At 32.5% G+C, this 16,890-nt stretch overlaps 1 protein-coding gene across 1 annotated transcript; it reads left to right on the top strand.

The window, feature by feature from the left end:
- Positions 1-299: 299 nt before the first annotated feature.
- On the top strand, positions 300-15,795 carry LOC137818797 (uncharacterized). The gene is made up of 8 exons (XM_068622406.2): positions 300-3,416; positions 3,802-4,405; positions 4,684-5,054; positions 6,381-6,519; positions 7,664-7,842; positions 14,759-14,836; positions 15,232-15,370; positions 15,458-15,795. The coding sequence occupies exons 1-8, from the start codon at positions 300-302 to the stop codon at positions 15,469-15,471; spliced, it is 4,641 nt and encodes a 1,546-aa protein (XP_068478507.2). The 3' UTR covers positions 15,472-15,795.
- Positions 15,796-16,890: the final 1,095 nt, after the last annotated feature.

Genomic DNA, 16,890 nt, shown 5'->3' with positions numbered 1-16,890 from the left:
ATAGACGAGTCTCAATCAATTTTCTTTTGGGAAGCATTATTGGGGAACTAAGGGTTGGTAGGATTTCAAATAGTTACTTATGGAATCAATGAAAAAAGTATACTACATTGATGTAAAAGTACTTGCTTATTTATGAATTTTTCATTGCAATTTTACAACGTTCATTATTTGAGAGTATGTGTTTTTTACACGTTATATTTAATATTTCATAGATAATGAAAATTTATTCTAGTCTTATTCATAAAAAAAATATTAATATTTTATTATAAATTAATTTTCATGTGTCGAATTTGATTTAGATGGTGAGCATTGTATCTGATTTAGCAAAGTCAAATTTGGAGAAATTGATTAACGCAACACTGGAACAATCGCGTTATATTTGTTGCTTCACATTTATTACTAGAGAATTTGAAAATGAAAGAAAAAATTTGATACCAAAAAAGGAAACTTTAGAAGAGTATGTTAGAGTGGCAAATAGAAGAAATGATAACATACGAAGAGAAGTCAAAATTTGGCAAAAACAAGTTGAAGACCTTATTGAAGAAGACACCAAAATAAAAATGACATGCTTTTTTGGTAGGTGTCCTAACTTCAAATGGCAGTATAGTAGGGGGAAGGAATTGGAAAGTAAGACAGAAGAGATTAAAAGACTCATGCAATGCAACTTTGAAAATGTTGGAATCATTCGTGATGTTCCAGATATTGAATATCATTCTTCTCAAAATTACATATCTTTTGAAAGTAGAAAGTTAAAATTTGAAGAACTCTTTAATGCATTGACAAATGACAACAACTATATGATCGGATTGCAAGGGATGGGGGGCACAGGTAAAACAACATTAGCAAAAGAGATTGGTAAGAAGCTTAAGAAATCAAAATTTTTTGATCAAGTCATTGATACTACAGTATCTAATACCCCTGATACAAAGAAGATTCAGGATGATATTGCAGGACCATTAGGACTACCATTGAAGGATTATACTGAATCAGAGAGACCTAGAAGGTTGTGGGATAGATTGACCAATGGTGAGAAAATTCTTGTAGTTCTAGATGATGTGTGGGGGGATATCAATTTTGAAGAAATAGGTATTCCATTTAAGGACAACCACAATGGTTGCAAAATTCTTGTAACAACTCGCAATATGAGCATATGCCATAAAATGGAATGTGAAAAGATAATTCAACTAGATATCTTACCAGAGGAAGAGGGGTGGATATTGTTCCAAAAGCATGCTGGTTTAAGTGATACTTCCTCTAAAAGTGTTCTAAATAAAGGTCATAAAATTTCCAAAGAATGTAAAGGATTGCCAATTGCAATTGCAGTTATCGCTGGTAGTTTAAAGGGCCAAACACGTCCAAAAGAATGGGATGTGACCTTAAAATCCTTGCAAAAGTCCATGCTCGTACGTGATGATGATGAAAATTGGAGTAAAGTTTATGCATGTCTGAAGTATAGTTATGACAATATCAAGAATAAAACAGCTAAGAAATTGTTCCTTTTGTGTTCTGTGTTTCAAGAAGATGAAGAAATATCTGAAGTACTTTTAGTCAGGCTTGCCATAGGAGCAGGTCTCATTGAGAAAAATGTTGATGATTACAATTATGATGCATGTCGTAATGAAGTTATTGCAGCAACATATAAACTCATAGATTCATGTTTATTATTGAATGGAGAATTTGGAGGTGTGAAAATGCATGACTTGGTTCGTGAAGTGGCTTTATCAATAGCTAACAAGGAGATTTTGGCAATGAATACATCTAACAAGAATGAAATGACAATGGTTGAAAAGGGGAAGAACATCAAATATTTGTTGTGTGAAGGCAAGAGCACGGATGTGTTTTCCTTCAAATTTGATGGATCTAAACTTGATATTCTTATTGTCTACTTAAATGAATATGGTTATGTGGAAGTACCAAATTCATTCTTTGAAAATATAGCAGGGCTTCAAGTTTTGTACTTATCAAATACCCATATATATGGAGAAGCAACTTTGTTATTACCACAATCAATTCAATTGTTAACCAATATTCGATCTTTATACCTTGAAGGATTCACCTTGGGTAACATATCTATGCTTGGAATCCTAAAGGACCTTCAGACTCTTGATTTGGTTAGGTGTTCAATGGATGAATTGCCTAGAGAGATTTCAAAATTGGTGAAACTTAAATTATTGAACTTGAAACTTAATAATTTTGAATGGAACAATCCATATGAAGTGATTGAAAGTTGCACTTCATTGGAAGAATTGTATTTGATTGGTAATTTCATTTCAATGAGTCCTCACAATGTAAAGCTTCCTAACTATCAAAGGTTTTGTATATTTGACCCTAGTGGCTACTCCATTTCGAAGGAAAGCCTTGTAAGAAATGTCCTGGATCTTTCCATGGCTGATGAAACCTTTTCTAAAGATACATTCAAGAATCTAATGCAAAAAGTAGAATTACTTCATTTAAGGCAACTTCGAGGAGTATGGAAAAACCTCATACCTGAGATTATTTTTCCTGATGATGAAGGTGCGACTAATCTAGTTGAGATTGGTTTATTTAATATTTCACAACTCAGATGCCTAATTGACAATACTGATTCTCGTGTGCAAAATGCCTTATCTAAGTTGGTTGTACTTGAACTTGTACAAATGAAGAATTTGAAAGAAATATGTAGTGGACCCCTTCCCTTTGATCTTCTGAAGAGTTTAGAAAAATTCATTCTATGTTATTGTATAAATTTTGAAGGCGCATTGTTAAAGAGCAAGATATCCTTCTGCAATCTTCAATGCTTGACTATACGGGGATGCCCAATGTTGACATCTCTGTTTGAGTTGTCGACCACACAAAGTCTACTATTGTTGGAGAACTTGTGGATAGATGATTGTGAAAAACTCAAAAGTATAGTTAGAGAGGAAAACGAAAGGAAAAATTTAGAGGAAGAAATAGTTTATGATCATAATCATAACAAGAATTTTACTTCAACCTTTCCAAATTTAACCACTCTTTGTATCAACAAATGTCCCCAATTAATCTTTATACTTCCAATTGCTATTGCTCAAAATGTTCCAAGACTTGAATGTATGGATATAAGGGAGTGTACTGGGCTAAAATACTTATTTGGCTCATACCAACATAAGTATAATGAGGAAGATTTACATCATGAGTTAAAAGATGTCATATTCACTACTCTAAGTCAAGTTTATCTAGAAGACTTGCCTAATTTTGAGGACATTTTTTCAGAATGTAATGAGTCTATGTGTTCATCACTGAAGAGGTCATTTTCCAGAGATGAGTTCAAGGCACAAATAGAATCAAACTCCATGAAATGTAAGATTTTACATTGGATCCATAAATATAAAAACAAATGGAGAACTACCAAAATTCCTTTGGATTCCAATGATCAATTGCAAGACTCTTCTCTCTCAATGGTATGTTTCTCACCCCTTCTTATCTTACATGTTTTCTATTTTTTTTTATGCATGTAACTTATAATGTAAAGGTTAGCATTTGTATATAGTTATGAACAATCATATAACAATCACATCTCAAATTAGATTAACTGTTAATTTAAAACATTTGGATTTAGAATTCAAAACATTTTTTTATAAATAAATTACTGTTAATTTGATATTTTGTAGCTTGATATTATTAACAATAGGTAAACTATAATCTATAATAACAGAAATTTGGAAAATTCACTTGTTTATTGATAAAAAAAATTCGGTGGAGGAACTAAAGTTTCAAGTTATTTAATAATTAATATCTAAATGGGTGCATGACACATTTTTTTTGGCTATGGTGAATCACTTGTAGGTGAATGACTCCAATGAAAATGATTTGATTGGACAAACTATGGATGTATCTTTGAAAAACATAGCATTGAATAATACGCCTCAAACACCTGTGAGCTCCAAGATTTTTTTTACTCTACAAAACGTTACAGTGTTAGTAATTGAGGACTATGGAAATGCTGAAGTAATATTTTGTGCGTCTATGTTGGAATGCTTACCATATTTGCATACACTTGTCATATCTGGATGCAATGAATTAAAACAGATAATTGGTGAGGATACAAAGAATCAGAGAAAGCCATTTTTTCCAAGGCTAAAAGCACTTTTGCTAGAAGAATGCAACAAATTGAAATGTGTCTTTCCCATTTCAACTTCCAAAATGCTACCTAAGTTAGAAGTTCTGATAATCATAAAAGCATGTATGCTAGAGGAAGTATTCCAAGGGAACAGTGATGAAAAAGTTGAGATTCCAAATTTGGAAACTGCAGTATTTGTTGAACTTCCAAGCCTTTGTCAGAAGACTGAATTTCTTACTGTAAAAGATTGTTGGGTGAAGAATTGTCCAAAACTCTCCTCCTTGTCTTCATCCCTTCAAAGTTTCCAAGATATTTTTAATTCTATCGAAGGTACTATATACACATTAAGCATTTTTGCATCAGTTTTATGTAATAATTTCACATGTGAAGAGTCTAAATGTTATTAGTCTATTCATTAAGGAATAATCTAAATAATCTAGAAATATAACTCATGCAAGAATTTTAATTATCATTATTTAAAAGACAACATATATATGTTTCTAGTTTGAACTTGAAAATTGTGATTCATAAGCATACATATTTTGTTATTATTGTGAGTTACTTTTTATAGAGGATATTAATATTTACTATATGATCTTCGTAAGTAGAATCATGTGTCTCCGATGTATTACGTCCATCGCTTTGTGATCTTCTTGAAGCCGAAGAGATTTGCAATCAGAATCCAACTACAGAATGTACAAAAGACTTATTAATTGGGACTGAAGTTGAAGCAGCATCATTCGATGGAAGTGAGTTAACTTCATCACAGAACAATGCAAACCAATCTATTCATGCTAAGATTCATGAAGACAACCAACATGAAGATGACGTTGAATCGAAGAAGTTGGAGGATGTAGTAAAACAAAGCAAAGAAAATGTGGAAGAAGAACAACAAATTGTTGAAAAAGCTCCTGGTTTTGGGATACCATCAATGGCAATATCAGCAACAGATACCACTCTACATAAAAGACATTCATTAGTAAGTATTTTGTATTTGATGCCTTCAATTTTTTGATTTATATAGTAGTAGTTCAATGAACAATTACCATAAAAAATTTTAGGCCTTAACTCCCAATTTGTATCTCAAAAACCCTCAGGCCCCACTCTTTAGTCTTCCTCAGGCATCACATATCCCCATAGAGAACATCTTGTAACTATTCGTTTGCACTTAGCGTTTGTTAAAATGCATTACAGCAACATAAATGAAGCATTTCATAGAAATTACAGGTAATACACAATTTATATCATCATAGCTACACATGCTAGCATGTTTCTCAGTAGTCAGGAAAAATAGCATAATACACTTCTTACATCCTACTGCACTTGTTGCCCTGACAATGTAAGCTCTTAGCCCCCAAACTGTATCTCAATAACCCTCATGCCTCCACTCTGTTCGTGTTTCCCAGACATCACAGATCCACCTTTTTTTTAAAGTAACAACTTTACAAAATTGTCAAACTCTACCTTTGCATAGATACAAAAACAAAGAATTAATTAAGATTACACACACCTCCAGTTCTTGAATCTACTATTAGTCCTTCCCTTCTTTCTTAACATTTATCTGCCACTTGGATATTTATGATAGTGATTTTATGCATTGTAATGGGCATAAATACTAATCCGACTAAGAGAATGTCACCTTTGAAAAATTATATTTCATCTAGACACATATTTATCTAGGCAAAAAAAAAAAAGACTTCTTCTGCATATTCCGGATGATGACTATCAACATATCCATCCAAATCTTATTCCCATTCACATAGAGTTCCATTAGACTAAATTGTTAGAAATGAACTTGACTAATGTGTACAGGTTGGGATATCCCTGAAGTGTCTCATCTTAGTTGTGATAGATTGTGCTTACTCCTACCCGTCTATCATATATATTTCACACTCTTACAACAATTTTATTTTATGAAACCAAACTTTCAATAATGCCCTTATACCTTAGAGTAATTTTGTAGGTTTTTGTTCATTATTGCATTTGAAAAAAATCAAGAATATTATAAATTTTGCCAAAATAAAAAAGAAGTTGAGGTACTTAAACTCAAACTAAAGAACAAATAATTTTTTTATGAATAATATGATATGTCTCTTACAATCACAATTGGTTTTTTCCTGGAAATTGCACCCAAACTCAAGTGAAAATATTTAATTGATGAGATTTGAATACTAATCTTTGCCGTTATTTACACTTTCTATTCCTCTAACATTTAAACTTACTAATAAAACATGTATTAGTAATGGATACAACTAATTCTGAACATTAATAACCTAAAAGACGATGGTTCACTGAATCTATGCAGAAATATGAAGAAGGAGAAATGGTGATACCTTATTCAAATCTTAAGATGGAGCCTGCTACAACCAAAGATGTTAATGATAGAGATTTGCAGGGAACATCTAACTCAATGGTTACCCATTCTCAAAATACTAATTCTACAGGTATAATGACTCTCTTTTCTATTTATTTTCTTTACCTAATGGGTTTGAGTTGGGTAGGAATTGCAAATTTTGGTATTGACTAAACACTACAAGAAAATTATCAAATAGAAACCGATTTTTAGAGACCAAAATAATTAGTTGCAATGGTAATTAAATTAGAGATCACTTTAGAAACTAAAAATAAAATAGTTTCTAAATTAGTTTCTTCTATTATTGTTAAATAGTTTCTAAATTGGTATATAATTAGCTACCAAGGTTTTAACTACCAATTATTTAGTTTATAAATTTGGTAGCAAAAATCTTGGTTGCTAATTAAATACCAATTTGGAAACGATTTAACAATAATATAAACTAATTTAGAAATTAAAAATTTATTTAATCCCTAAAATGGTCTCTAATTAGGCAGTATAACAACTAATTATTTTTTGTTTCTAAAAATTGATTTTTATGTAATGATTTTCTTGTAGTAAAAATTGAAACTAGCTCACCCAAATTGAACCCATCATAAGTCAAACTAACTCATTAACTTGTGATCATATAAATTAAAAGGAAATACATTACCGGAGTCTAATAATAGCCCAAAACAATTAAAAAAAATGAGTGAGAGAAATATACACAACACACAGCTTCTTGTTATCCTATCAGGTAATCCTTCTCCCTTACTTCTTTTCTCTCAGAATTAAAATCTCTTATGTTACTTTTTTCTTCTCTATTCTAGGGTTTCCGATTTTGGGTTATAATTGTCTATTTGAAGTTTAAGTTGTAAAATGAGTACGTTGAATTCACTTTTGAAATTATTAAATGTTATTTAGAATTATCATTTAATCTTTGTGTTTCTTATGGATATTAATATAATATTTACAATTAGTGTTTACAAGTATCATTTATGGTAATTTGGATAGAGGAAATAAGTACAAAAGTAAAGAGAGAGAAAAAAAATGAATGGAAGAAAATAAACAAAAGAAGCTTAGAATTTTTTTACAAAGTATTTCTAAATATTTTTGTTTCGGGATGAAAAAAAAATTAGAGAAAGGTAAACAAATGCTCTTATACTTTTTAACTATAAAAATGTTATTTAAAAATAAAACAACACATTTTTAATCTTGTGAATTACTTTCTGAAAGGTGTTTAATTTTGATTATAGGGTCAGAACTGAGAAATCAGCTTACAAAGAACATATTACTAGAGATGTCGGATGATGTTGATGAAGACTCTGAAGGCAGAGAAATCAGCAATCATAATGAAATGGCAAAAGCCACTGAAGACTTTCGAATTGGGACTAAAGCTGAAGTAGCATCAGGGAGTGAGTTGACTTCATTGCAGGTCAGCACAAATCAATCTATTTTCGTAAACATATCTAAATGCAAATGACACTGAATCAAATACTAAATCTAAATAGGAGATATAGACCAAACAATGATTAGGGCCTCAACAAGAATTTCTTAATTAATGTTGGAGTTAATTGCTTTACTCTATCGAACAGTCAACAACCAGATGAGAAAACAAAAGTTCTTCCATAAATCCTTCTTAAAATAATGTCACACTATTAGATTATGCATGTTGTAAGAATAATACTATATTGGAATAGGATTCCTTAATCATATAATGAAACGTGAATAATGATTAAATAATACCTGGTAGATCCGTGATCGTATGGCTGAGGGACGAAGACATGATCTTGTCGGGTTCCCCTTTAGGGTGTATTGCTTAGAATGAAATTATGTGAGTAGAGAGACAAAGAGATGAGAGGCTCGAAAATCCCTTTAGGGAATTAGTTTCGGCCGTGTGATGTTAGAATATGAGGGTGTCTCTTTAGTTGTCTGGTAATCTCTATTTATAATACACCTAAGGGGAAACCCTAATTATTTATGGTAAGAGTAATTAAATTAAGTCCATCAAGTAATTACCAATAATATAATAGGATAAATATGGTAATTGATCAATTAATAAGATAAATAATCGTGAGGTGCCACATAATATTCTTACATTCTCCCACTTGGCCAAAGGATTATTTATTATGAGCATTAGATAAGTCTGGCCAGATTTTAATACCCATTTTAGTCCTAAACTGTAATTGTAGCAGAGAAATACAGTCTTTGAATCTGTATTCAACTCAAGACCCAAATTAATCATACTTACAAATTTAAAACTTAAGTAAATTTTAGGATCAATTGATAAGTAAGCCCTTTAGACTTTGATTTGTACAGTTAGTGTCTATGTATATTTAGGCATGCATAAACATATTTAACGACACACAAATCAAGGTAAATGAGGAAATTTTATTAAACATAAGTAAGTACAAATATGCTAATTATAAGGTCTTTAGATAATCCCATCTTCGAAACATGTTCTTCGAATACTTTAGGTGGGAGACCTTTAGTCATCGGATCTGCAAGCATATTTTTAGTACTAATATACTCAACACAAAGCTTATTTTCCTCAACTCACTCACGTACGAACAAGCACTTTGTATCAAGATAAAATCTAGCGCCACTCGAACTATTATTGTTCGAAAAACTAACAACAACTGAGTTATCACAATAAAGCTTCAATGGCCTGGAAATGGAGTTAATGACTTTGAGTCCAATGATAAGATTTCGCAACAACATTCCATGACAAGTTGCATTGTACACTGCAACATATTCTTGCCATCATTGTTGAGGTTGTTGTTAATTGCTGCTTATGACTCTTCCATGAGATAGGCCCGCCTGCTAACATAAAGATATACCCAGAAGTGGATTTCTTGTCATCTTTGCATTTTGCAAAATCAGAGTCAAAATAACCCACCACTTCTAAACTTTCACTTCTCCTATAGGTCAACTTATAGTCTTTTGTGCCTTGTAGATATCGAAGTACTTTCTTAGCTGTTTTCCAGTGATCTAGACCAGGATTAGATTGATACTGGCCTAACATTCCAGCAATGTATGCGATATCCGGACGAGTACAGACTTGAGCATACATAATGCTTCCAACTACAGATGCATAAGGTATCATCGCCATTTTCTCTTTTTCAGCCTCTGTTTTCGGTCATTGAAAAGAATCGAAAACATCTCCCTTAATTACTGGAGCCACAGAGGGAGAGCAATGTTGCATGTTATAACGAGTGAGGACAAGGTCAAGGTAGGCCCTTTGGGATAATCCAAAAATCCCATTAGCTCTATCTCGGTATATTTCGATGCCAATAACATAAGCGGCCTCTCCGAGATCCTTCATGTCAAAATTATGCGAAAGTATGCGCTTTGACTCATGCAACATGTCTATACTATTACTTGTCAATAGAATGTCATCTACGTAAAGGACAAGTATAGTAAAGTTGCTCCCACTCATCTTGAGGTAGGTGCATTGATCCACTTGATTCTTAAGGAAACCTTGTTTCTTCATGACTTCATCAAACTTTATGTACCACTAGTGTCGTGAGGCTTGCTTCAGCCTATAAATGGATTTCTTCAGCTTGCAGACTAAGTGTTCTTGACCTTCAGGTTTAAAACCTTCTGGTTGTTGCATGTACACGTCTTCATACAAGTCGTCGTTAAGGAAAGCGGTCTTGACGTCCATCTGATGTAGCTTTAGATCAAATTGAGCTACGAGGGCCATTACGATCCTTAAGGAATCTTTTCATCAAGAGACAGGTGAAAAGGTCTCTTGATAATCAATTCCCTCTTTCTGAGTGAACCCTTTTGCAACCAATCTTGTTTTGAAGCGTTCAATGTTTCCATTCTGATCTAGCTTGGTTTTGAACACCCATTTAGATCCTACGGGTTTTACTCCGTCGGGTAATTCTACTAGATCCCAAACATTGTTTTTCTTCATGGAGTCAAGCTCATCGAGCATGGCATTATTCCATTTAGAAGACTGATCACTAGTAATGGCTTCATTGTAAGAGGTAGGATCAGTATACCTTCCGGCATCCATTTCTGCTTCAGTCAGGTAGGTTACATAATCATCAAAATTAGTAGCAATTTTAGTTCTAGATGACCTCCTGAGCTGATTAGCGAGTTCTGCATTGTACTGATGTTTGTCGTTCAGGGTGCCTTCATTCTCGGATGGATTCAAAGTAGCATCAAGGTCTGAGCGTGGAGTAGGTGGTGCAGTGACGCGCGGAATGGTTACAAGAGGAGTGATCAAAGGCAAATTAGTAGTCGATGTAGATCTCCCCCCGCCTCTTGTACTTCTAGTAAATCCAGGTAAGGATTGTCACTGCTCCCACTGATCTTGAAGTCCTCTAGGAAATGAGCATGCTTGGTTTCTACAATGCGGGTGACGTGGGAAGGACAATAAAATCTATAACCCTTTGAGTGATCGGGATACCCAATGAGGTGACAAGTTACTGCTTTCATGTCAAGCTTCTTTAAGAAAGGGTTATAAACTTTAGCTTCAGCAAGGCAGCCCCATACTTTCATATATCTAAGACTCGGTTTCCTTCCAATCCAAAGTTCATAAGGAGTTTTAGGGACAGATTTGGAAGGAACTCTATTGAGTATATGAACTGGCTAACATACTACGCACCATGTTCATTAGGGTCTTGTTTCTCCTTTCAGCAACACCGTTTTGTTGAGGAGTACCGGGCATGGTGTATTGGTTCACAATTCCCTGGCTTTTACAAAACTCATAAAATGGACTAGGGGCTTGTCCCAAATCAGTATGTCTACCATAGTATTCACCTCCTCTATCTGATCGCACAACTTTTATTTGAAGATCAAGTTGTTTTTCAACTTCAGTTTTATAATCTTTAAAAGTTGTAAGTGATTCAGATTTTTCCTTAATGAAATACAAGTACATGTAACGAGAATAATCATCTATAAAAGTGATAAATGAATTATGTCCTGTTATTCCAATGATGCTGTAAGGGCCACTAATGTCAGTATGAATAAGTTCTAATAATTTTGAACTCCTAGTGGCACCTTTCTTCGTCGTAGATGTCATTTTGTCTTTGAGGCATTTGACACATGTTCCAAAATCAGTGAAATCGAGATATGGTAAGACTTCATCCTTCACAAATCGAGATAAGCGATCTCGTGAAATGTGGCCTAAACGTTGATGCCACAACATTGATGAAGTTTCTAAGTCTTGTTTTCTCTTGGTCTTTGTTAAGTTCTCATTAATATTATATGATAACAAAGATTTGGAGAAGTTATCATCTAGTTCTAACTTATAGAGACCGTTATCCAGAAAACCAGTACCAAACAATTGAGAATTTAAACAAATAGTAAGTTTGCCATGACCATGGGAAACATAAAAACCATCAATGTCTAACTTTGGTCCTGATACAAGATTTCGAGTAATCTCGGGAATATATAAGGTATCATAAAGTTTAATACATTTTCCAGTTTTCATAAGTAATTCTAAGGTTCCCACAGCTTCGACAAATAGTTCTTGTCCATTCCACATCTTAAGTGTTCTTTGGTTTCTTTCCAGCTTCCGGATTGTAAGGAATCCCTGGATTGAATTGGTCACATGAACCATAGAACCAGAGTCAAACCACCAAGTATTAGTTGGAACATTTAAATTAAAGGACTCAATTATCATATTTAGATGATTACCTTTCTTAGCCAGCCACCTTAAAGCTTGAGCACTCAGACTGCTTATGTCCTACCTTGCGGCAGAACTTGCAGTAGGACTTGCTAGTGGATTTGTTAGAGCTGGAGGGTGCACTTGCATCAGTTTTAGGGACCTTATTAGATTCCTTTTTATGGAATTTTCCCTTCCGCTTCTTCGATTCAGCAGCCATGAGGTAAGCAACATCTGGTTTCTCCAGCTTCAGGCGCTCTTCTTCTTGAACAGTCATAGCAATCAACTCACTCATGGACCATTTGTCCTTCTGAGTATTATAGTTGACTTTGAAGGCTTCAAACGCAGAAGGAAGAGAAGTCATAATGAAGTGGACTAGGAAACCTTCATTGATCTCCATGGCTAATCCCTTAAGTTTGCGGGCCATGTCGCTCATCATCAGGATGTGCTCGCGAATGCCGGTGCGCCCGTCATATTTTGTAGTCACCAACTTCAAGATAAGAGTACTAGCATGCACCTTAGAGGTTCCTTGAAATTGTTCCTCCACAGAAGCTAGATAAGTCTTAGCGTTAGGTGAATCAGGAATGCCTCCTCTGATGATTGGGCTGATGGAATTCTTGATAAGCATAAGACACATCTTGTTACTCCTTTGCCATTTCTCATAAGCCATCTTATCTTCAGGAGTGCTCTTATCAGTGAGGGCAAGAGGAGCAGCTTCAATTAGTGCATGATCAAAATCCAGCATCCCAAGAGTCAGCATCAAGGAATCTTTCCAAGAAGAATGATTTTGACCAATCAAGGTCTCAATTCCCATATTAGGGGCTGGTTAAACGACGAATTAAGATACTTAGGCTAAGGAAAAAGTTAGAGTGACATAGGGAAACTTAGATCTAAAGCAGGCATAAGTAAGAACCATTATGATAATGAAGCTGTGATAAAATCTATTATAACATCAAAATAATATACTAGATTAGGTTCTACTTAAACAATCAGCTTTCACTTTGGTTAATTACCAATTATTTAAGCATAATGAACAATTATAAGTAAGGTATGTGCAATAAGAATGTGACACATCATCTTTGGACAGAAGTGAACATTTAAGCTTATGCACATATTAAGTTTGCAAAACACAAGTGCAACAAACATAGTTGGACAGAATAGAAATAATTGTGTTTTTAGGCAAATGTCATGTGAATATTTAATAATTAAGTGTACTCACAAGTAAGTGAAGGTGCTTAATTAGACTCAAATAACAAGACATAACCCATCATCGTTGGACAGAAGGGAGACTCTCCTGTTATTGAGTTTAAGCAAAAAATTTAATTTTAATTTTGTCAAACTTAATATTTTTTTTTTAAACATAATTACGGTAACATGAGATTTACCATATTTAATTCGATAAATAAAAGGAAACACGTAAATATGTTACTCATAAACCCGATAAGGTGAGTAGCGGAATATTAAGGATTTGACTTTAGATTTGGTCTTCAAAATTTTAATTAGATTGATATGTTTCCAAGTTTGACACGACTGCTATTTTTGAAAATAGTAATAATAATACCGAAAATTAATAAGGCAAGAATATATTATCCTAAATAAGGAAAAACTTGGAGACTAAGATATCAATTTTTTTATTTTATTTTTTTAGGAAAACACAATCAAATCAAATCCATTCTTAATTAAGGGAATCAATTTGTATTTCGAAAATTTTAATTAAGAAAAATATTATTTTCGAAATTTCCTAATTAAGGGAATAATTAATTTCCGAAAATTCTTTATTCCTAATTTTCGAAAATTCATATGAACAAAAAATAATGATGATGAACATAGAATCAAAATTAATTCCATTCCTAATAAGGGAATACTCACGAAAATTATGAAGAACATTCATATTAAATTTTAATTTTCAAAATCTTAAAATAATTATGGATCTCGAAAAAATTAGAATTTATTTTATGATATCAATGTGGATTTTCGAAAATGAGTGGTTCAATAATATATCAAAATAAAAACATCGAAAATCAATAGGTTGAATCAAAATCCTCGTTTCTTCCAAATTTAGGGAAAACGAAAGAAGAATCGATTAAGCAACATAACCTGACTCTGATACCAAATATTGGATTAGGATTCCTTAATCATATAATGAAACGTGAATAATGATTAAATAATACCTGGTAGACCCGTGATCGTATGGCTGAGGGACGAAGACATGATCTTGATCGGGTTCCCCTTTAGGGTGTATCGCTTAGAATGAAATTATGTGAGTAGAGAGACAAAGAGATGAGAGGCTTGAAAATCCCTTTAGGAAATTAGTTTCAGCAATGTGATGTTAGAATATGAGGATGTCTCTTTAGTTGTCTGGTAATCTCTATTTATAATACACCTAAGAGGAAACCCTAATTATTTATAGTAAGAGTAATTGCGTTCATCTAGTAATTACCAATAATATAATAAAATAAATATAATAATTATCAATTAATAAGATAAATAATCGTGAGGTGTCACATAATATTCTTACATACTATAAAAATATCAAATACTAGTTTAAATGATCAAGAGGATTCCATGTCAGACAAATCCTTGACAGAAACTCTTTCCATTTATCCAAAAACAAAGGAAACATGAAGAAGTTTTACTCTACCACAGAAGGCAGTCTTCAGTTATTTTTTTTCCTTTTATTATATGAAAATAAGTATAGTCCACACTTTGATATCTTATTTATTTTATACAGGAAATAAAGAGAAGTTTTCAAGAAGGAACTACATCAACATATGCAAAGACAATAGCATTATCAACAGATTCTGAATCAGTAATTAGTTCATTATTTTGCTTATCAGTTACTTCTGAATGTAGTAAAATATAGATAAATAACTTCCCATACTAAAAAGTAATGTTGCACGTTTTCTTTTCATAAAATATAAATACATAAACCCATATTTTCTAAAGCAAGAAGAAATCAGATAATTATGTTTAAACTAAAACTAAGATTTTATGAACATGTGATATGGTATATTGCATTAAGAATTGAAAATAAAAAAGTTGTCTCTAGTTATGGTTGATGAAGATTCTCTTTCTAGATATTTTCTCCCACTATAAAACCTAGTTCATCCAAACTGAAACATACAATGAATATGGTGACCTTGAACTTACACATAACATAGGCCTTGAAGCTGATGTTATCATGAATTGATTGAATCTGTGTAGGAACATGGTGAAGGTCAAATATACGTACCTTTTTCAATTATGAATATAGAACTTGAAACCACTAATGATGTTGGTGTTGGAGACATTCAAGAAGCTTCTAAGTCCATGATTGCCCTTTCTGAGACTAAAAGTTCTCCAGGTTAAGACTCTTGTGTTTTTTTATCATTTGAATCTGTTTTTATTACTTTTGGATGACATAATTAGTTGCTTTTTCCTTCCTTTTCAGATAAACTTTCTTAGATCATTGAAGATTCAAGTTTTGCTTGTACTGTAACAAAGGAGTTTGAGCAACTTGTGTCTAACAAGCATTTGGGTTTAGAGAGGGTCTGTTAAGTAATTTCCTTGTGAAGCATCCTTGTGTTGGTTTAACAGACAATGCACTGAGTGATAGAGACAAAGGCTTTGCCTACACTTGTGAATTTATTGAGTTCTTACGAGATTTGCTTAATCTTGGTTTCAATAAGATGATGTTGAAAAACTCAAAGTGCTTTGATTCAGCATTTGGAAGATCTTAAGAATTCCACGTATTGATAAATGTTGGTTGTGTTGACACTTTGGTCTTTGCATATAGTTTCAAGAACTTTTCATGTTTAATAAAACCAACTAAACCATCATTATTTGTTTATTTTACTTTTTTAATGCATTTGTGTCTTCGGATACAGATGATGAAGTATTCATTTATTCTATTATCTGTGGTAATTAGTTATTATGATTTTGTTGTTTATTTTAATTTTTAAGCTAAGGAAATTACCATTGAATATATTATGAAATAGAAACTAATTTTTATAACAAAAAATAATTAGTTGTTATAATTACTAAATTAGAGACTAAAAAAAATTGGTTTATAAATTAGTTTCTATTATTGTTAAATAGTTTCTAAATTGGTATCTAGTTAGCTACCAAGATTTTAACTATCAATTATTTAGATTCTAAATTTGGTAGCAACCCTCATACAAAGAGATGTATACAAAATGTACTCTCCTATGTCCATAAACAAAATTACTATTCCTCACCTCACCACCAATCTTTATATTTTTTTTATGGATCTCAAGACACCGATCAAAATAAGAGAAACATGCTGACGTATCTTCGATGTCACCTAAGACTAAGCCTTCAACTGCGTCATTGAATCTCCGAGTGATCTATATACTTATTACTGAAGATCTATTTTTATGCTTCCACAATTCTCTTATAACTATTATCCACACATTCAACCAAATCCTCTTATAACTATTATCCACACATTCAACCAAATCCGCTTAATGAATTTAAGTTATATTCTTTTATACCGAAGTAGTAATAATGATCATGAACCACTTTATTTAAAATTAATTTTAAATTCAAACAAGATCCTGAAAGTGTAATATAACTTTTGTTTAACAAAATTGATAAAATCATTAATTGCAACTTTCAAATGAAGTCTTTTTCCACCTAAATGTTACCACTCTAATTTACGAAAAGAATTACACTTTACAAAAACCTATTATAACTTCGTCTTTTAGCTGATTCATTGGTTGCCCATAGGTCGCTTGATGTGTGTGTCGGTCAAAAGACAACACCTTAACCAGGTCTAATGAGATTACATTCTGTTACGGAAATTTTAAAGTACTTAACTAACAACTGTAACTTTGGATCTTGTAACTCGTTTTTTAGTACTTA

The sequence above is a fragment of the Phaseolus vulgaris genome, chromosome 10 (genome assembly GCF_051622355.1).
Source record: "Phaseolus vulgaris cultivar YP4 chromosome 10, ASM5162235v1, whole genome shotgun sequence".
Classification (NCBI taxonomy): domain Eukaryota; kingdom Viridiplantae; phylum Streptophyta; class Magnoliopsida; order Fabales; family Fabaceae; genus Phaseolus; species Phaseolus vulgaris.
This window is presented reverse-complemented; position numbering and strand designations above follow the sequence as displayed.